Below are 20130 nucleotides of genomic sequence, written 5' to 3' on the forward strand. Positions count from 1 at the left end.
CCTGAAAGCTACATTTTCTTGTGGATTTTAAGCATTGATGCTAGATGTAGATGTAAATGATTTGCATGAGACAGGTGATGGAGGTTTGAAGTTCAGGTTGCTTAAAGGTCTTGTGAAGCCCTGAGGCTGCTGTGGGGCTGATGTTAAAAAGCTCTTCTAACCGCCTGCTTGGTTCCTCTCTGCAGCTTCATTCATGTGCTGCTGAGCCAGAAGGAGCTGAAGATGAAGAGCAGGCTGTCTCTGGTGGCTGCTGCCCTCCTGGCACTGCTGCTGTCCTCCTCTCAGGCCCAGGATCAAGGTAAAGCCGCTCTTCCTCCATCCTCATCCTCCATCTTTCTGTCATCCAACACATCTCACTTCAACTCCTCTCACCTCTGCCTTTTCCTGTATAGTCTGAATAAAAACATCACACAGAGAAAGACAATGTGTTTGAATTGATTTGTTTGAACTGATTTCAGCCTCAGTTTAACCTTTTGATTGATGATTGATTTTCTTTTCCCCCCTCTGATCCAATAACTCCAGTTTCTAGCAGGAATTCCCAATATTTCCTCTTGAAGAGAAAAACAGACTCAGCTTCAAATATCTGGTTTGAATTTATGGATAGGAGTTGTTTTTTTTGTCCAAACCAGAAGCACTCGGGAAGTGGTTTTCTAGCCACGAGTGTAACTTGTTTAGAGCAGCGATGTAGCGGAGATTTAAAAGTACAATAAAATATAGGAAAATATGTTTAATTATTTTAGTTAAATCCTTTAAAGTAAAAGAAAAGTCAGCCGTCTGGTGCTAATTTTATGCCACTGATTTACATCTATCAGTCTTGAAGGACAGTAATGTATCTTAAAAACTAAAAGAAACGAGAACAAGTATTTTATCCTCCCATGTGAGGCTGTAGAGCTGAAATAAATGTCTGTCTTTTGGGTTAAGTGGGGCATCTTTCCAGATGTAGTTTGATCTGTTTTACACCAGGAGGGGCCCTTGCTTTAAATCTACTATCTATTACTGTAGCCTACATTTCTCCAGTTTCAAAAAAGAAAAGAAAAACCAAGACGGCACAAAGCCAAGTTTCCTCCCTACGTCTTCTCTCCTGATGGAACGGAAAGACAAAATATGAGTTTCACATTATTTTCCAGAGGTTTCAGAGGTTGGGAAGAGGAGAAAATCTGCTCCTCTGTGCCTCTGGATTTTCTCTCAGAATAAAGAAAAAAAAAAAAAGTGCAGTAAAAACTCATCAAATCTCCAGGAGGAGGAGGAGGAGGAGAATCTGACCTCCTGTGACCCCCTTTTCATGTCCCAGAAGGGGCCCCTCGCTGCCTCTCCAGAAGTCATCGTAATGGGGGTCGTATATATTCTAACGTGTGGAATAGTTTGACGTGTTGGGGCCGGAGTTAAAGCCTCGAACACCTTGAAGAGACTCAGGAACAGGAAGGCCTCTGCTCTAAACTGTCACACTTCAGGTGGACAAATTACAGAATAAAAGCAGTTTAGAGCAGAAGCCAAAAGCTTCCAGAGAAAAGCTCCTAATGTGTGTGTTTGTACAAGTGTGTGTCTCTGGTTTAAGAGTATTTCTGGGTAGTTTTTGTCCATTTGGAAACAGAAGCAGCAGCCCGCTGACTTGACGAATTGACTCACCAGGTTGGTGGTTCCTCCATTTTTGACGTCCTGTCACCCTCCCGGTCAAGCCTCGACCTCGAGTCTTGGCTTCACGACAATATTTTACAATGATATTCTTCACTCCCACACTAACAGATGCACTGGTTGGCGGTCTAGAAAAAAAACACTTAAATGCCGTAATCTTTAATCTCTAGCTAGATTATACGTTATGTTTACTGTTTGAGTTTTGTTTCTTTGAGTAATTTTACTTTACTTTGTGTGTTTCTGCAGAACTTCAGGAGAATCTGTGCAGCTGCACGGTTTAATAAAATGAGCTCAAACTCTGGAGCTCAGATTACCGTTAGATTAACGTTCCTCCAGCATGAAAAGATTAAGAATTAAACTCACGGTTTCCACCTGTTTGTTATATGAAGAGGTTAGATAATGTTTCAGTTTAGGACTGTTTAGCAAATTAGTTTTTTGAGAGAAAAGTCTTTAAAACTTGAAAATATCTAGGGCTGTCCCCTCTTCAATCGGTCGTTTTGATTTCTTTAGTCAATTAGTCGACTAAGATTTCTTTAGTCAATTAGTCGACTAAGATTTCTTTAGTCGATTAGTCGGTTAAGATTTCTTTAGTCGATTAGTCGGTTAATATTTCTTTAGTCGATTAGTCGGCTAAGATTTCTTTAGTCGATTAGTCGGTTAATATTTCTTTAGTCGATTAGTCGGCTAAGATTTCTTTAGTCGATTAGTCGGTTAAGATTTCTTTAGTCGATTAGTCGGTTAAGATTTCTTTAGTCGATTAGTCGGCTAATATTTCTTTAGTCGATTAGTCGGCTAATATTTCTTTAGTCGATTAGTCGTTTAAGATTTCTTTAGTCGATTAGTCGTTTAAGATTTCTTTAATCGATTAGTTGGTTAAGATTTCTTTAGTCGATTAGTCGTTTAAGATTTCTTTAGTCGATTAGTCGGTTAAGATTTCTTTAGTCGATTAGTCGGCTAAGATTTCTTTAGTCGATTAGTCGTTTAAGATTTCTTTAGTCGATTAGTCGTTTAAGATTTCTTTAGTCAATTAGTCGTTTAAGATTTCTTTAGTCAATTAGTCGACTAAGATCTCTTTAGTCGACTAGTCAGCTAATATTTCTTTAGTCGATTAGTCGGCTAAGATTTCTTTAGTCGATTAGTCGTTTAAGATTTCTTTAGTCAATTAGTCGACTAAGATCTCTTTAGTCGACTAGTCAGCTAATATTTCTTTAGTCGATTAGTCGTTTAAGATTTCTTTAGTCAATTAGTCGGTTAAGATTTCTTTAGTCGACTAGTCGGCTAATATTTCTTTAGTCAATTAGTCGACTAAGATTTCTTTAGTCGACTAGTCGGCTAATATTTCTTTAGTCAATTAGTCGACTAAGATTTCTTTAGTCGACTAGTCGGCTAATATTTCTTTAGTCAATTAGTCGACTAAGATTTCTTTAGTCGACTAGTCGGCTAATATTTCTTTAGTCGATTAGTCGTTTAAGATTTCTTTAGTAGATTAGTCGTTTAAGATTTCTTTAGTCAATTAGTCGTTTAAGATTTCTTTAGTCAATTAGTCGTTTAAGATTTCTTTAGTCGATTAGTCGTTTAAGATTTCTTTAGTCGATTAGTCGGTTAAGATTTCTTTTGTCGATTAGTCGGTTAATCGGTCGCTTTGGTGTTAGTCAACTAAGATTTCTTTAATCAATAATTATTATTATTATTTTGCCTTAGTTTATTTAGCTAAACTTGACATTAAGCTACTTTAACGTGTTTAATTTGAGATATTTGCGTTATTTTCTATTAATTTTAAGCTCTTATCAAGATTAAAATGTTTTAATTCAAGCAAGTTTTGGCCAATAAGGCAACATAAAGAAATCTGTGCATTATATAGCAAGCTAGTTTATCAGGTAGGACTCGTAGATCTCGTTCTCAACCCCAACCTGAAGAAAATCATTTTAAAATATTCAAATAATAATAATCTGTGGTCCCTCGTGTACATGGAAACTTTTTGTCCGTCCCCTCAAGTTGTTTTAAACAACTTTTCATGTACACGTGATGCATGATATCCTCCATGTCCGTGAGCACAAGTTAAACTTTATGTGCACTTTTATCTTGTTTGTTGGTTAACGTCACAAAACACCAGCGGTTCTTAAATTATAGCAGATCCTAAAAGCATTCTGGGAGTTTTAACCGGAGCAAAAGTAGAGGAAAGATTCTGCGATTAAATCTTTTTTAAGATCTGGATTTGAAGTAGTTTAAGAACCTCTGGTGCAGATTTCTGGGAAACGTGAACAGAAAAAAGACGTACACGTGTCGTCAGCGACATCGTGTACGTCTTTTATGAGGTTTGCAATGGAGACGATGAAAGTAGTCGATCAGATCTTTACCCATTGTATAATCAATACTGGAGAGTTTCATTAGATTTGTGTGTTTTTGTCGTTTGTCAATTCAACATCGTGAGTTGGATTGAGGTCATGGACAGTCTGCAGGATGTCAGCCGGTCCATGTTGTAGTTAGTTTGGCGGGAAACTTATTTTTTTTTCCGGACACAAATCACCAAAAATGTGTTGGTTGTCTGTTTAAAATGACCTGTATGGAAGCAAAGAGATGCCATAACTATTCCATTTTTAAAATGTCAATTGTTTTAAATTGATGTGCTTTGAATTTTCCAGGAAGATTTTTCAAGTTTTGCGCTTTCAAAAACTTGATTTCTTTCAACATTTAAACAGAAAATATATTTTTAAAAACGATATTAAGTTCCTAAGATTGAACTGGTCATTTTTGGATCTCAAAATTTAAGTTAAGTCAAAAAAAAGTTGCTTTCTTTGATATGTCTGACAGAACGTAAGCTAATTGATTGCTTCTTTTTCGTAGCGTGGATGAAATTGTAATTTTCCATCAAATCTTCTGTTCGAATTTCCAAAAATAATCAAAATTTGAGTTTAATTTAGTGACTTAACTTTACTTTTTCATATCTGAAAATGACGAGTTCAATCTGAGCATCTTGAAACCATTTTCTTTTTTCTTTTTGAAGCCTAAAAAAAGTTTTTGAAAGCTCAAAACTTGAAATTCAAATAAGGACTTTCTTTGCTTCCGTATACGCGGTCACGGCCAAAATTGACCAAAGTTTTTTATCTTCCCGCCCTGTTTGTGTTTCCTTCTTGAATGTTCTAAATCGTAGGAAGGTAGCGTTGTGTTGTTGTGTTGTTGTGTTGTGTTTGTTGTCTCAATGTGTTGTTGCTTGAGCTGTTGACTGTGGCCGCCGGCCACACAAGCTCAAACGGAGGTCATTTTTTGTCTCCGAAATGGCTTCCCTCTCACATCTGTAGTTTGCTTTTGTCTCGTGTTGTTTGCTCCAACAGTGAACTTGTCAAGCTTCACCCTTGAAGTGTTGACTGTTGGGGAAATCCTTTTTATACCTCACTTTACAATACATCCACCTCCTAAAGCTGCAGGATTAACTGTGTTTACCTTTTTTCTCTCCACAGTCGACCCTCCGTCAGATTTGAGGTTTAAGATTTTAAATGAGAACACGGTGCAAATGATCTGGAGCAAACCACAGTCGAGGATACAGGGCTACAGAATACAAGTGACCTCAGACACAGGTGGGTGCTCATTAAACCTGCGAGTTATGTCCTGCCGTGCTTTTAACATTACAAGAGTCGTAAACTCCCTAAGACATCAGTCTGCCCGGCAAGACTCGACACTCCCCGTAATTATCTGAAGATTTCTGCAGACACATGTTTGGCACCAGGAGCTCTAATGATAAAAAAAAAATGTGGGATAAAGAAAAACATTACCATGGAAAACTGTCAGCATTAGTTTAGCTCAGGAATGTAGATGTCACATCCCTCATAGTTCATTAAACAGCTGAGATGGTTTTGAGATAAAAAAAACAAAAAACAATAGTCATATCAACACTTAAAGGTCCCATATTATAAAAAAGTGAGATTTTCCTGTTTTTCTATTATAAAGCAGGCTTAAGTCCTATATAAATACTGTGAAAGTATCGAAACACTCAATCCACAGGGAAATACACACAGCCCGTATTCAGAAACTCTGCATTTGAAACAAGCCGTCAGGATTTCTGCACATTCGTGATGTCAAGAATATACAATATTTAGACCCTTGAAATAATTTTAAACGTAAACAATCTAAATGTGTCCCACTTTATTCCTGGTTGCAGTGTATGTGAATGTTATTAGCTGAGAGGAAGTAAACATGGGCCCAAGCTGTTGCCTAGCAACGCAATTCTGATGCAATTCCGTCAAAATGTGCTAAAACGGAGCGTTTCAGACAGAGCGTAAATACAGGTATATTCAGGCTGACAGTATGAGAAAAAATAAAGTGTTTTTTTAACATTACAGCATGTAAACATGTTCTAGTAGAAACACAAAAAACAAGTATGAACCTGAAAATGAGCATAATATGGGACCTTTAATGCTAGTATGTTTAGGCTATGGGGTGTTTTTTTTTACAGGGTTTGGACAAAATACTTACTACAATACTTCAGACAATAGTGTGCTTCTACTTTATTTCACCAGTTTGGGAAAGGGCTTTTCCTTCAACATGACAATGCAGCAAGTTCAAACGTAGGCTAGTTATAACTAGTTATAAGTAGGTTAAGTGTTTATTAAATGGAGATTTATGCATCACTAGTAGCCCACATAGACTAGTTCTTACATAGAGATTAGCTGCTACTAAATATAATCACCCTGTAACTGCTAGGTGAACCGTTAGCTAACTAAACCAGCTAACTGACAGAACTACCATTAGCTTGAATATTCAGGTGTAACTGTTACATACCGTTAGCTAACGTAACTAGCTAGACAGGACTAATGTTAGCTTTCATATTTAATTTAAAAACTTCCAGGTGTAACTTTCACGTACTGTTAGCTAACTCAATTGGCTCACTGACAAAACTAATATTAGCTTTGATATTATTTACATTTAATAACTTACAGAGTTAATGTTAACTTAGCCCAGGTGTATCTGTTACACACTGCTAGCTAACGTAACTAGCTAACTACTGAGCTAACTGATAAAGCTAACGTTAGCTTACATATTAACATTCAATAACTGTTACGTACTGTTAGCTAACTGACAGAGCTAATGTTACATTTACATTTAATAACTGCCAGGTGTAACTGTTATGTACTGGTAACTTATGTAGCTAACTGACAGAACGAACGTTAGCTAGTATTCATTCAATACCTGCCAGGTGTAACTGTTACGTACTGTTAGCTAACGTAACTAGCTAACTGACGGAACGAACGTTAGCTTGTATTCATTCAATACCTGCCAGGTGTAACTGTTATGTTCTGGTAACTTATGTAGCTAACTGACAGAACTAACTTTAGCTAACTGAACCAGCTAACTGCCTGCCTTAGCTTGTATTCTTACATTCAATAACTATCAGGTGAAACTCCGATGTACTGTTAGCTAACTTATCTAACTAACTGACAGAACTAATGTTAGCTTGTATTCATTCAATAACTGCCAGATCTAACGGTCCGTGTCCACAGGCTCCGTGCTTTCCACGCTCCCCATTCATTGTCTATGTAAGCAGCCGCGCAATGCATTCCGGTAGCGTGGCGTCGCGATTCGAGAGACTAGGCGTGCAGGAAGCCCGCTCCTCATTTGCATAAAGTTGAAGTCCTGGCTACTTTATGCAAATCACGGGCGTCCGACGCGACTCGCCGCCTCTCCAAACTCCCGAAGATCTTTTAAAATAAACGTTGTCGATCCAAAATAAAGACCGATTCAGCAACTGCATGGATTATTTCTCGCCTCAAATGTTTTCAGAAACACATTTCGGTGAACTATTTTCGTGAAATAAGAGAAGAAAGTTTCCAAACGAGCCTCCAGACTGGTTCCGGTTTGAAGCAGCAGCCAACAGCGGGAAAGCGTTCATCCAATCAGGAGCCGAGTGCCTTGTTTCTAGGGACAGCCCACCAAGCGTCCAATGTTGGGAAGCGTCGCGTCGCCTCGCGATAAAAAACGCCCCTGTGGACACGTACCATGACTGTTACGTAATGTTAACTAGCTCACTGACCGAACTAACGTTAGCTTGCACATGATTAACTGCTGGTGTTACGTAGGCCTGCTGGTACCTGACAGAATGTTAGCTTTATAATGTAGGACCCATTTAAAACATGAGACACTTTATCAAGATGTTGTTTAATAATAATTTAATTGGGAAGACTTAAATTACATTTTACCACAATTTACCTCAAATTACTAAATATCTAAATGACGTTGGTTTGTTTCTTAAGAGGCAGGCTTTGCTTGTAAACCACAAAAGTAATTCACTTTTAAACAAGAATTGAAGTACTTCTAATTGTGATACTAAGTACAAGTGAGGGCTTAAGTTGTTATTTTAATATACTTTGTAATTTAATGGGTCTTTTCACATTAATAATCCTGTAAACCTGAATAATTGACATCGGAAAAACTGTAACCTTGACTTAATGGAAGAATTGGGTATTTAAGGGTTAAATCAATGTGTTTTGATTCATAGTAATGCGGAAAGTTTTCATTAAATTGAATCATACTGTTTACACGGCTCTTCCAGTCCTCAGGTCAACAGTCAGAATCAGGTTTTTCTGTTTCGACTCTCGGGGAAATGAAGTAATGCAATATTTTCCTAATGGCTTCCCTCTGACTTTGTGCATTCTTTGTAGGAGAAATAACAAAAGAACTTAGTCTGCCTGCATCTGCGACTAAGACCTCCATCTCAGACCTGAGTCCAGATGTGGTCTATATCGTAACGATATCTGCGTACGCCGGATCAGAGTTGAGTCTGCCCATCTCCGGCCAGATCACACGTAAGTCACCGTGTCCTTGAATGTGTGTTTGTGTGTGTGTGTGTGTAAAGTAGCACCAGACCTCCAACCAAATGCTTGTAAAGTCTGTCAGCAGCTGGTCAGCCGTGATGACGTCCTGCTTCACCAAACTGGCTGATAAAACACCTAAAGACCCTATAATGAGTGGACACATTAAAAACAACTGATTGTTTTTCATTATGTCAGTTTACTATACAGTACAGCACTGGATTATAACGACATTTTCAAATAAATTAAGTTTAGTTGAGGAAACCCCAGCATAGCAGCTGTTCTTCATGAGCTTCTGATCCCATGATCTTTTTGCCAGAATGGATTGTAACAGACTGCTGCAGGGATGAGTCCGAAAACCCGGAAATGAGTTAGCACTTCCTGTTCCCTCGTCTGGAAATCATTGGGTTTTTTGAATGGGTTTTTAGTTAGATGTCTGAAATAAGGTCTGTAAAGTCAAAACGTGTAACGTTTGTCACAGAGCTTATTTTCTGCAATAATCCAAAACCCAATGGAATAATCCCATTGGGTTTTTGTCGAGGGAACCATGGATGTATTAAGAGAACTGGATACAGCGTTGGAGGCGGGGCCTCGTTCATTCCAAGCCCCAAGGAAGAGCAGCAGTCATCGATCCCGACTTTCGTAGTGGTCAAATGGCGGTACTGCAACTTCCGTGTCCGTCACATGATGCCATTGGGCCCAAAAAGATTTTTCCCCATAGACTTACATTGGGAAAGAGACGTCTGTAACTCAGCGGATAACTTTTTTTTTAGGTGAATCAACTCCCCAGTACGAACACTCTTATTTAAAAAATTACGTTTTTAAAGTCGTAAAACGCACTAATAGCTGAATCCAGAGTTATTTCCCTTCCTCCGTTCATGTGAATGAGACCCAGACCGAGGCTGGAGCGCCAAGCCGTGATGACGGCGTAACGTTGGGACTCCATGGCATGTGACCAAGCGGACGCTACCGCGCATGTTCCATGTGCCCAAGATCCGGGTACTTTTCCAGACGGAAGTCGAGCCATTTTGTCTTCATGCGCCACTGAGCAACTCTCATAGGAATGACCCCTCCTCCAACGCCGGATCAAGTTCTCTTAAATACATCCATGGTTCATTCCTATGAAAGTTACTCAGTGGCGCATGATACCAAAAATGGCTCGACTTCCGACTGGAAAAGTACCCGGATCTTCGGGCGATCTTCCGCATCCATAGGGCCCATGGAGCAGGCCCAGTAGCGTCTGCTCGGTCACATGGCTCGGCCACGGGGCCACAACCGCCACGCTGTCGTCACGGCTTGCTAACTCCGCCTCCTAGCCCTCGGTCCAGCCTCGGTCTGGGTCTCATTCATATGAACGAGGAAGGGAAATAACTCTGGATGCAGCTATGAGTGCGTTTTACAACTTTTATGACCTAGTGATTTAAATAAGAGCTATTCAAGTGTTCGTACTGGGAAGCAGGGATGTCACAATACTAGAAATTTAGTAGTCGATACCAATATCACTGAAATTTCATGATTCAATACCACGGTAAAAAACAAAAAAAAACAAAAAAAAAAACATGCACATCAACGTGCACTCCTTTATTACCATTTGTATACTGGTTTTCAAAAATGTATTATTAATCCCTGATGAACCGCCTCAAGTTTTTCACCAAAAACAACATTTTACTAGATTATATTTGAACACATCGTGATAGCGTTATAATTTACCTCCGCCCAATACTCATTTTTACTGAATAGAGTTTGAATGCATCATAATGTAACTCAAAGCAACTTCTGTACGTTAGCTGTTAGCTCCGTTATTTAGCCAAGCAGGATTGTGAGGGAACCAGGGCGATACTAACTTCCTGGTTGGACTACAAAAATACGTCATCTCTGAAGCACTCTATTAAAGTCCTCAGTAAGGTCATAAGTAGACATAGCTTCATTTGAAAGTATCACAAGTCAAAAAGTTTGGGAACCACTGATTTAGTTGGCGAAAGAGGTACAAAGAGACAATTGAGTTCAATTTACGGATAAGATAAGATAAGATAAGATACGAAAAGAGCAGTTGCAGCAGGTTAAAAGACAGAAAAGTCCAGTAAAAGTTAAAGTTTCATTGAGGTCTTCAATCAAGTCATGGCAGCAGTTTGGTGGGGACGCCTGCTTGGCACCGCAGCAAACGCTGATGATCTGAGAAACCCTCCGAGCTCGGGAGATTCCCCGGAACTCTGTCGGAAAATATTACATCAACTTATTAGTTTCGCTGTTTGGGAGCTCGTTTTGCACGTTCGTTGTATCTACGAGAAGGAAATGTTGCACAAGAACAAACTCTCAGATGAGAGGAATTGAAATCTCATGTATGGAAAGAAAAGGCGAGTTTGGGTCCAGTTTGAGTGGTCTGCCATTTGTTGAAGAAAAATGGCGACAGTTACTGACAGAAAATGGTTAATTTTTTTTTTTTTTGAGGATAGACAAGATTGTAATTACATGATTGTGTTGTTGTCTTTCAGTTGAATCAAGTGGCGGCACAAGAGGAACTTCCAAGAAACCAGACCCTTCAGATTCAGTCAGTAAGTCCTTTTGTTCATTTAAACCTTAATTTAACGAGGGGTTTCGCTGCTGCTGAGATAATGAGTCACAAACATTCAAGACTTTTCCACGTTCTCGAACTTTCTTCCTCACTGCTGGGCCGGCGTCCATCAGCGTGAGCTCAGCAGCGAAAGGGAGGCTCCGGATGAACGCACAACACCCCATTGTATAGCAATAATCAAAAATGAGACCCCCATAAATCTCTGAAGTATTTGGTCATCGGTTTGGTCCCCTGCCGCCCAATTATGCCAATGTGGAGGAAGCTGCGCATGCTCAGTGCGAGGGGTCGTAGGTGGAGCGGGAAGCTGTTGTTGGGAGCCGGGGGAGCGAGCTGAGTGGAGCCCGGCCCTGAAGTGCTGAGAGAAGTGGAAACCATTACAGATGCTGATTTACAAGAGCGCTGCCTCTGCTGCTGCTGCCCTGGCCTAGTTCTGCAGATGATGACGAGCTGTGCTGATTTTTCCTTCTTTTCATGAGAGGAAAGTCACAAGGAAACTCCCAGAAAGTAGGGCAGAGAGTCCTGTACCTCCACATACAACGGGACAGTTTGATCCAACATCCAGTGTGACCGAACAACCAGAAAATAATGAACGTTCAGCTTGAGCAATGCAGAGCTTTTACGAAATATCACATATTATCACATCCAACCTGCCAGAACCTTAATTCTGCAAAACCCTTGATTACTTAGTTATTAGCTGCAACCCTGTTTCTTACAAAATGAACCAAACTGCATTCACAATTACGTTTTGTAGGGATGTTATTAATTAACCGACGTTAAGAACTTTAACCGATTAACGCTATCGGTTAAAACGGTTAAAATAAATAAATAAATAATAATTACTCACCCCTCACTCTTTTTTTTCCCAGAATGCTCTTTCAGTGCCATCGCCGACGTGGTGTTCTTGGTGGACGGCTCCTGGAGCGTCGGCAGGGCCAACTTCAAACACGTCCGCAACTTCATCTCAGCGGTGGCCGGTGCCTTTCAGATCGGAGAGGAAAAGACCCGGGTGGGCGTGGTCCAGTACAGCAACGACGCCCGAACAGAGTTCAACCTCATTCAACACCTGACCCGCCCGGCGCTGCTCCGCGCCATCGGCTCGCTGCCGTACAAAGGAGGAGACACCTTGACAGGTACATGGTTAATGTCCTCTAGTGGTAGATTTTTACACTTCAGTTTAGTTTCAGTTATTTTTCTGTGGATTTTGAATTATTATCATTTTTTTTTTTTTTTTTAACAGTAAATCATGACTTTTTCTAAATATTTTATTTGTATTATTTAATTTTTTTGCTGGTTTCATAATGACAAATGAAATTAGCTGAAGTAATAATCCCCAAATATATGTTTTTTTTTTAATTTATTAAACATATCTACATGAAGAAGGGGGTTGTCTCACACTAAAAAAAATCTTAAAACTTCTCTGTATTTATTTAACCCTTTACTTTGTGGACCCCTTTAATGGACATAACTGGCATTTTAAATCACTACAGAAATAAACATTTACATGTAAATACCTCAAACAAATCAAAAGGGTTACTCGACTCATGGCATCACAAGCTCCGCATACATTACTGTGTCCTGAAACAATAAATGTAGCCAGAAACTTAAAAAATAAGTAATTCTGAGGACCAAATAGAAAGGATAACATATTAAGAAAATTATAATAAATATGACAAAGAAGACCTGGATAGAGTAAGGTATACAACATATTCCAAAAATCTAAAAAAAAAGGTTGACCTTAAGGTGAATCAAACAAGATGAGGAGGCTACCGTGTATAAAAAAATACTGTCAAAATAATTAACGAGAAGTTTTAAGTTGGTCTCGAGTATTTGATTATTTTCATATTTCCTGTGCTTGACCTGATTTACTAATTTTTACATTTTAATTTTAGCAGCACGAGTCGAGATAAAAGTGATGATTTAAAGGCACGGTCACACATGCATCGCCTGCTGAGGCGTTATTCAAACTGAAAGTTTACGAAAGTTGAACTTCACACGAATGCGAAGATGAGAATTTACTTTGCAACCGGAAGCAAATGTTTTTTCGCCCCTTCGCTCGCATAGAATGGGAGTGAACGGGAAGCGAATGTTAATTTCACACGTGTGACCGTGCCTTAAGTCTACGCAACGACAGCAGCATTAAGTGCTATTTCTCCTCATTATTCTACATTTGCATCAAACAAACATCTATGAATGTTTCAATTGATTTTTCTTTTTGTCCCCTATTTTCAAATGTACAAAATCTTTAAAAACTGAAGAAGATCATCATCAGTTGGGTCATAAGTTCCCCTCATTATTTAGTGACTATAATAAAGAAGTGTTAAACCTGCTCTATGTAAGCTGCCACTTTCTGTCTGAGCACCATTTAAAACCTAATCCCCGTCCGTCTCGCCGCTCCAGGCGATGCCCTCGATTACCTCCTGAAGAACACTTTCACCGAGGCGGCCGGTGCCAGGAAGGGTTTTCCCAGAGTGCTGGTGATCATCACGGACGGCAAATCTGAGGATCCAGTGGAGAGTTACGCCAAGCAGCTCCAGAGCAGGGGCGTGGAGATCTTTGTCCTCGGTACGTAGCCAGAACAAGTTTATTACATTCCACGTCTTAATTTTTCCATTCAGATTTAATGCTTTTAACTGTAACAAAAGCAGCTTCTGATGACGCAATAAGTGAAGAAATTCCTACATCATTAACATTACAAGCGAGTGATAGCAGGTTTTATGAATGTTTATGCTCGGGCTTCACTGTCAGACTTTCCACGAACTTACAGAAGTGGCCTGTTGCTAGGGTGTTAAAGGAGGGCTGGTGGTTAAATAATAATAACAGATCTACTGTTCTACGGTCTGTTAAAACAGGTCACGGATGGATAATTGCTGAATGAAATATGCTCTCAGTAAACTCTCAGTAACAAGCAGGAATAACACTTCATTTAAACCGTCTGCCTGGTCATCATGTTTCTGGAGGTTATTGATGTTAAAAAGGTTGAGGGTGGTGGAGTTTTCTCTCCTTTTAGCTGAAGTTAAAGCTATATTTTGACTAAAGTCACTGACATTTGAGTTGTGATAATTTGCAATTTTGTTTACCGCAGTCTTGGAAAGGGAGGAGTGAGCGGAGGGGTGCTCAGTTGGTTGCAATCTGCAACCACACCACTAAATATCGGCAAATCCTACACACTGTCCCTTTAAAGAACAGATGAACAAAGAGGTTTCTTTTCCAGGATAATCTTCCTTAAAGTTCCTTAATTAGTTTTTTTCACCTGTGAAACAGGTGAAAAAAATTTTTTCATGATTTTTCTGTGATGAAAGCCAGTCACCTGTTTTCACAGATGGAAAAAAATGAAAAATGATACTGGCAAAACCTGTTTTTCTAATGTTAGTCATAAAAACAGGAAAGAAAATAATTTAGATCAGACTTAGAAAATAGATCACCATATTTTTCCTTTTTCACTTGCCTCTCAGGGCTTCCGTAGATATTACTTAGTGCAAGAGAAATATTTCATGTCAATATGTCAGAGAACGTGATAGAGGTTATCTTTGTACTAACACCATTCTAATATATTTATAAAAATACAACATATCAGACTTTATCAGGGATAAACAATAAAGATATATTTATTGTTTTCCCTGGCTGAAGAGTGGAGTTTAGTTTTCTTTTGTCAAATATGTGATGAAGGAAAGGAGGGAAAGCAGGAGAGAAGGAAAGAAATTAGGAAGGCAGAAAGGAAGGAAGGAAGGACAGAGGGAATGAACCAATAAATGGAAGAAAGAAGGATAGAGAAATAAAGAAAACAAAACAAAACAGAACAACTGAAGCATCAAGTAAAGAACCACACAGAAGTTCAGCATTGGAGTAAAAGTATCTTGATACTTTCCCCTTGTGTCGATCAGAAAGTTCACATTGATATTTGACTGAGGTAAACGTTATATAAACTATATGCCGTAAAGGTTTACAGCTTCACTAAAACGTTGCTTAAGAATATATAGGATTGTAAAACTCCAACCAGTCTCATATTTACTGCCCATGCTGTCAGACTTTCCAGCAAAGAATAGAATAAAAAAGTATAGGCTTTCGATCGGTGATGAATCCAGCTGGAGAGCTTTTAATGTGTTACGTCTTTATAGATTGCTCATTTCATACAGTATTTACAGTCCTGGAGCAAATTCACGTCTTGACACAGTAATCCTCACACGATGCCAGCGACTTTACAACCGCTGGCATTGCCTCTTAGCTCAGGAATTAGTGAGTGTCTCTTAATTTAGCAGGCTGGTTTCAGTTGAACAATGTTTTTAATAAATCATCATGTACTGTGCATTTACCACATTATTTCTTTTTCCGTTTCAGGCGTCCAACAGGCGGATGAAGAGGAGATGAAGCTGATGGCCTCAGAGCCGTACACAAGTCACGTCTACAATGTCGCCAACTTTAACTCGATCAAGAATGTGCAGAAAGAGATCATCACTCAGGTGTGCGCTGGCGTTGACGATCAACTCGGCTCACTCGTCAGCGGAGAAGAAGGTGAGAAAACTACTTTTTATACCTGGTACACCTGGAGTGTGACGAAACAGATGCAAAGTTCTTCATCTTCTGCCTTCTATTGCACATTATCTTAAAACAGTAGTTCAACATTTTGGGAAAATGCACTTATTCGCTTTCTTGTCGGGAGTAAGATGAGAAGATTGATACCACTCTTCATATTATAAGTGGTTTTTAATCTTCTCATGTAACTCACGAGAAAACAAATAAGCATGTATAACTATTCCTTAAAGTTTTGATGTATAGTTTGTCATCATTCTATCATTAATTTAGGTCAATGATAACTTAATTATCTGATATCACAGTTTTTTTTTAATGCAGACATGAATATTTTTCTTGAACCAAACTAGCAAACCCTTAAAAACACCAACACCATTGAGACAAACTCAAGAGATGGAGATAGTCCTTTAATTCTGACTCTGGTTTTCGCAGTCGTTGAGCCAGCCTCCAACCTCCAAGTCGTGGAAGTGGCCTCAAAGTCCGTGCGGTTGTCCTGGGACGCCTCCATCGGAGAGATTTCCGGATACAAGGTGCAGATGATCCCCATGATGGCCGGCAGCAAGCGGCAGGAGCTGTACGTGGGCCCGACCCAGACCTCGGTGGTGGTCCGAGACCTTTCTGCAGACACGGAGTACCAGATCAATCTGTTCGCCCTGAGGGGCCTGACGCCCAGCGAGCCCGTCACGGTCATGCAGAAGACGCAGCCACTTAAAGTATCAGTGGGTGAGTACAAAATAGTGACGGTACAACTTCCCAACTAGTTGATTAAAGCTTTTTAGTAAATTTGTGATACAATGGAGGTTCTTCCTCTACCACGGACACTAAGAGTATCCAATAGTATTTACATAGCTCCTTCTAAACTACAAACACTTGTTTATACATCTGTTTGTCTACAGATTAAACAAAGATACACCGTGATAATACATACAGTTTGGGAGTGTTGATAGGGATATTTCAAAAATTTTAAAAATCGTTATAGGCACCGCAAACCTCCACTGGTCAAACCTGAAACTGTTTGTATTATACAGTATGTACGACGGCGTATTAGGGCCATTATAGTGAAGAAAACAAATAAATTATGGAGCTGGGGGACGGGGGTAATATTCTGAGAAAAAACTTAATTTACAAGAAAAAAAAATTGAATATTTTCTGAGATTAAAGTGTTAAATTTATGAGGAAAAACTCACTCACTCATGACTTTATAATCTCAGAGAATATCCGAGTTTTTTGCTCATAAATGTGTGAGCCTTTCCTCGTAAATTTGCCACTTTAATCTCGAAGTTCTGAGTTTTTTCTTGAAATATTACCCCCCTCCCTCGGCTCCGTAATTTATTTAGTTACCATAATTACCTCGTAAATACTATACTACATCAAGTCTTAATTAGTCTCTCTGAAAGCTCCTCCAATTTGGCGCAAAATAACACTTAGTGCCTGAAAATGCAAATAAACTTGAACGCCTCACATCAGCCAAGTCCGCAGTTAAAGATAATTAAATGTCATTTTAATGGATATAATGTTATATTGGCAAAGAACAATATTTTCAGGTACCAGTGTGCCTCTTGACTTCAGAGTTTGTTTGCCAAGAAACAAGACACACTAAGGTTGAAAAGTCTCAGAATATATTAAATATATTTGAACGTGCTCTCATTTAAGCTAACAACTTAGTATTGTTCTTGTTGTTTTTCCCATCTAGAGTGCTCTCTTGGCGTTGACGTTCAGGCCGACGTCGTCCTCCTGGTTGACGGTTCCTACAGCATCGGTCTGGCTAACTTTGCTAAAGTGAGAGCTTTCCTGGAGGTGCTGGTTACCACCTTTGACATCGGGCGAGATAAAGTCCAGATCAGCTTGGTCCAGTACAGCCGGGACCCCCACACCGAGTTCCAACTGAACACTCACCACGACCTTGCTGCCGTGGTCAAGGCCGTGAGGACCTTCCCGTACCGCGGCGGCTCCACCAACACCGGCAGGGCCATGACCTACGTGAGAGAAAAGATCTTCCAGGCCACCAAAGGAGCGCGCCCCAACGTTCCCCGCGTCACCATCCTCATCACTGACGGGAAGTCGTCCGACGCCTTCCAGGAGCCCGCCACCAAGCTGAGGAACGCTGACGTGGAGGTCTTCGCGGTGGGCGTTAAGGACGCTGTACGAACTGAGCTGGAGGCCATCGCCAACGAGCCCGCAGACACCCATGTGTACACCGTCGAGGACTTTGACGCCTTCCAGAGAATTTCCAAAGAACTCACGCAGTCCATCTGCCTGAGGATCGAGCAAGAGCTTCGCAAGAGACGTAAGTAATGTTTCCTCACTCCTCTACGCTGATGATACTCTGCTTTATCCAACTTCATTCGACTGTTGTTTTTGGGTATAATTTAGATTTTGTCAATTCTGTTTTTCTTCTTATTGATTCTGGCTTGATTCTTGTCATATTGTTTGAGTCAGGAAAGTACGACGGCGTATTAGAGCCAACAAAGTAGAAAATAAATCATGTTGAAAGCCAAAAAAAGCTTTATTATAATCAAAATTATTCTGCAGTAAACACTTGTCATAATTAACAACTTATTTTGTGGTTCTTTTTCTTGGTAGAAATGTAATGAAAAACATAAATATTCTGTATGTTCCCATGCACAAGTGGAATGTTGGCTGGTTTCTACTAGTTTTAACTCACGTTGGATCCTATCTTTAGCTGTAAAGGTCGAAATTATGAATTACTTGGTTTGAATAGTTTAATTTCTGTTCAGTTTTCAGATTCTTTGTCATTTGTCACACTGAGTGGGGCAGTTGTGACTCAGTAGTAGTAGTCAGTCGTCAGACAGTTTATAATCAATAGTTTGTAAGAAGATTGGGAGCTGTTTCACCTGCGATTATCCATTGCTCAGTAGTGGGAATACTTTGCTAAGTTGGATGCTTATACTTGGTACGCTGGCTTTGTTTCATCTGTGGCACAAGCTAGTTTAGCATGAACAAGTCAAATTCGGCATTTTGGCCGTCGCCATCTTGGTTTTTGATTGTAGCCATCTTGTTTTTTGGCCGACACCAACTTCTTTTTCGGCCGTCGTCATCTTCGTATTTGGCTATTGCCATCTTGTTTTGGTCGTCACCGTCTTGTTTTTCGCCATCGCTATCCTGTTTTTTGCCGTCACCATCTTGTTTTGGTTGTTACCATCTTGTTTTTCGCCGTTGCCATCTTGTTTTGGCCGTCACCATCTTGTTTTTTGGTCGTCACCATCTTGTTTTGGTCGTCACCGTCTTGTTTTGGTTGTTACCATCTTGTTTTGGCCGTCACCATCTTGTTTTAGTCGTCACCATCTTGTTTTGTCCGTCACCGTCTTGTTTTGGTTGTTACCATCTTGTTTTGGCCGTCACCATCTTGTTTTGGTCGTCACCATCTTGTTTTGTCCGTCACCGTCTTGTTTTGGTTGTTACCATCTTGTTTTGTCCGTCACCGTCCTGTTTTTTGGCCGTCGTCATCTTCGTATTTGGCTATTGCCATCTTGTTTTGGTCGTCACCGTCTTGTTTTTCGCCATCGCTATCCTGTTTTTTGCCGTCACCATCTTGTTTTTCGCCGTTGCCATCGCCATCTTGTTTGGGTTGTTACCATCTTGTTTTTTGGCCGTCACCATCTTGTTTTTTGGCCGTCGCCATCTTGTTTTTTGGTCGTCACCATCTTGGTATTTGGCTGTTGCCATCTTGTTTTCACCCAAGAGGGCGGAGCTAAGTACAACCGAACACTGAATAAGAAATTTTTAGGTGATCAAAAGGTTTATAATGAACTGAAAACACGCTGTGAAAGGGTTAAAGTTGTAAGACGAAAACACGGACAACTCCATGTTTAATGAGAACTGTTTGAGTCAACTATTATGATTTATTTATTTTTAACATTTGTAGTGATCAGACCAACATTTAAACAATGACTTACTGCAGCAGTAACAGGATACAGAGTCGTACCAACAGACGTCCACATGCACACAATTGCTTTCATGTCACTTTTCCAAGCGTGTCTCTCTTCAGCCGAACCCTCCTCTTCGTCTCAATGTGTTAAACACATGTCCACCTTTTGATCTCTCAAGGCCAGAGAGTCTCCTGCATGTGGAAATATATATACCACAACTGGGTCAAATTGTGTTTGCAGCATCTTTGCGTTTGTTTAAACCCCGGTTGGAGCACCAGATGACTGTCAGGTGTTTTGTCCGTCACGTATCCGTAAACAAAACTTGACTTTGAAATGCGGCCTTTGTGCTGAAATCATTAACCCCCCCTCCCCCCGAACATCTGGTAGTCAAGTTAAACAAGCGAGAGGAGTCCCTCGCAAAATGCTGCTTCACCCACTTAAAGCCAGATATATTAATCACTTTCTTAACTTTGCCAAAAGTTTGCTTCCAGGTTCTGCCAGCAGCACAGAAGGTGACTCACACCAGCTTTGATTGCTGATTATATAATTCTTCTTACGTAATAATGACTTTACGTCAACAAAGTGAAGCGTACAGGAGCGGCACAGTCACAGCTTCCATCCCCACCGTGGGGGAGATTCACGGCTCCTCATGCTGTTTGAATGATGGAGCCGTCAGACGGGTTGTAGTTAGTACAGCTTTAGTAGA

The 20130-nt window shown here is 40.0% G+C and overlaps 1 protein-coding gene across 5 annotated transcripts in view; it reads left to right on the forward strand.

The window, feature by feature from the left end:
* The window catches only part of col12a1b (collagen, type XII, alpha 1b), a 143457-nt gene that overhangs the window by 777 nt on the left and 122550 nt on the right, over positions 1–20130 (forward strand). For all 5 annotated transcript variants that reach the window (XM_074616517.1, XM_074616512.1, XM_074616518.1 and 2 more), the window contains exons 2-10: positions 186–298; positions 5091–5207; positions 8286–8429; positions 10928–10987; positions 11874–12137; positions 13405–13569; positions 15343–15516; positions 15967–16257; positions 17228–17821. In XM_074616517.1, coding sequence (XP_074472618.1) covers positions 223–298; positions 5091–5207; positions 8286–8429; positions 10928–10987; positions 11874–12137; positions 13405–13569; positions 15343–15516; positions 15967–16257; positions 17228–17821 — 1885 coding nt within the window. In that variant the 5' untranslated portion in view covers positions 186–222. The remainder of the gene's footprint in view (positions 1–185; positions 299–5090; positions 5208–8285; positions 8430–10927; positions 10988–11873; positions 12138–13404; positions 13570–15342; positions 15517–15966; positions 16258–17227; positions 17822–20130) is intronic.

Source organism: Sebastes fasciatus, chromosome 18, assembly GCF_043250625.1.
Source record: "Sebastes fasciatus isolate fSebFas1 chromosome 18, fSebFas1.pri, whole genome shotgun sequence".
Taxonomy (NCBI): domain Eukaryota; kingdom Metazoa; phylum Chordata; class Actinopteri; order Perciformes; family Sebastidae; genus Sebastes; species Sebastes fasciatus.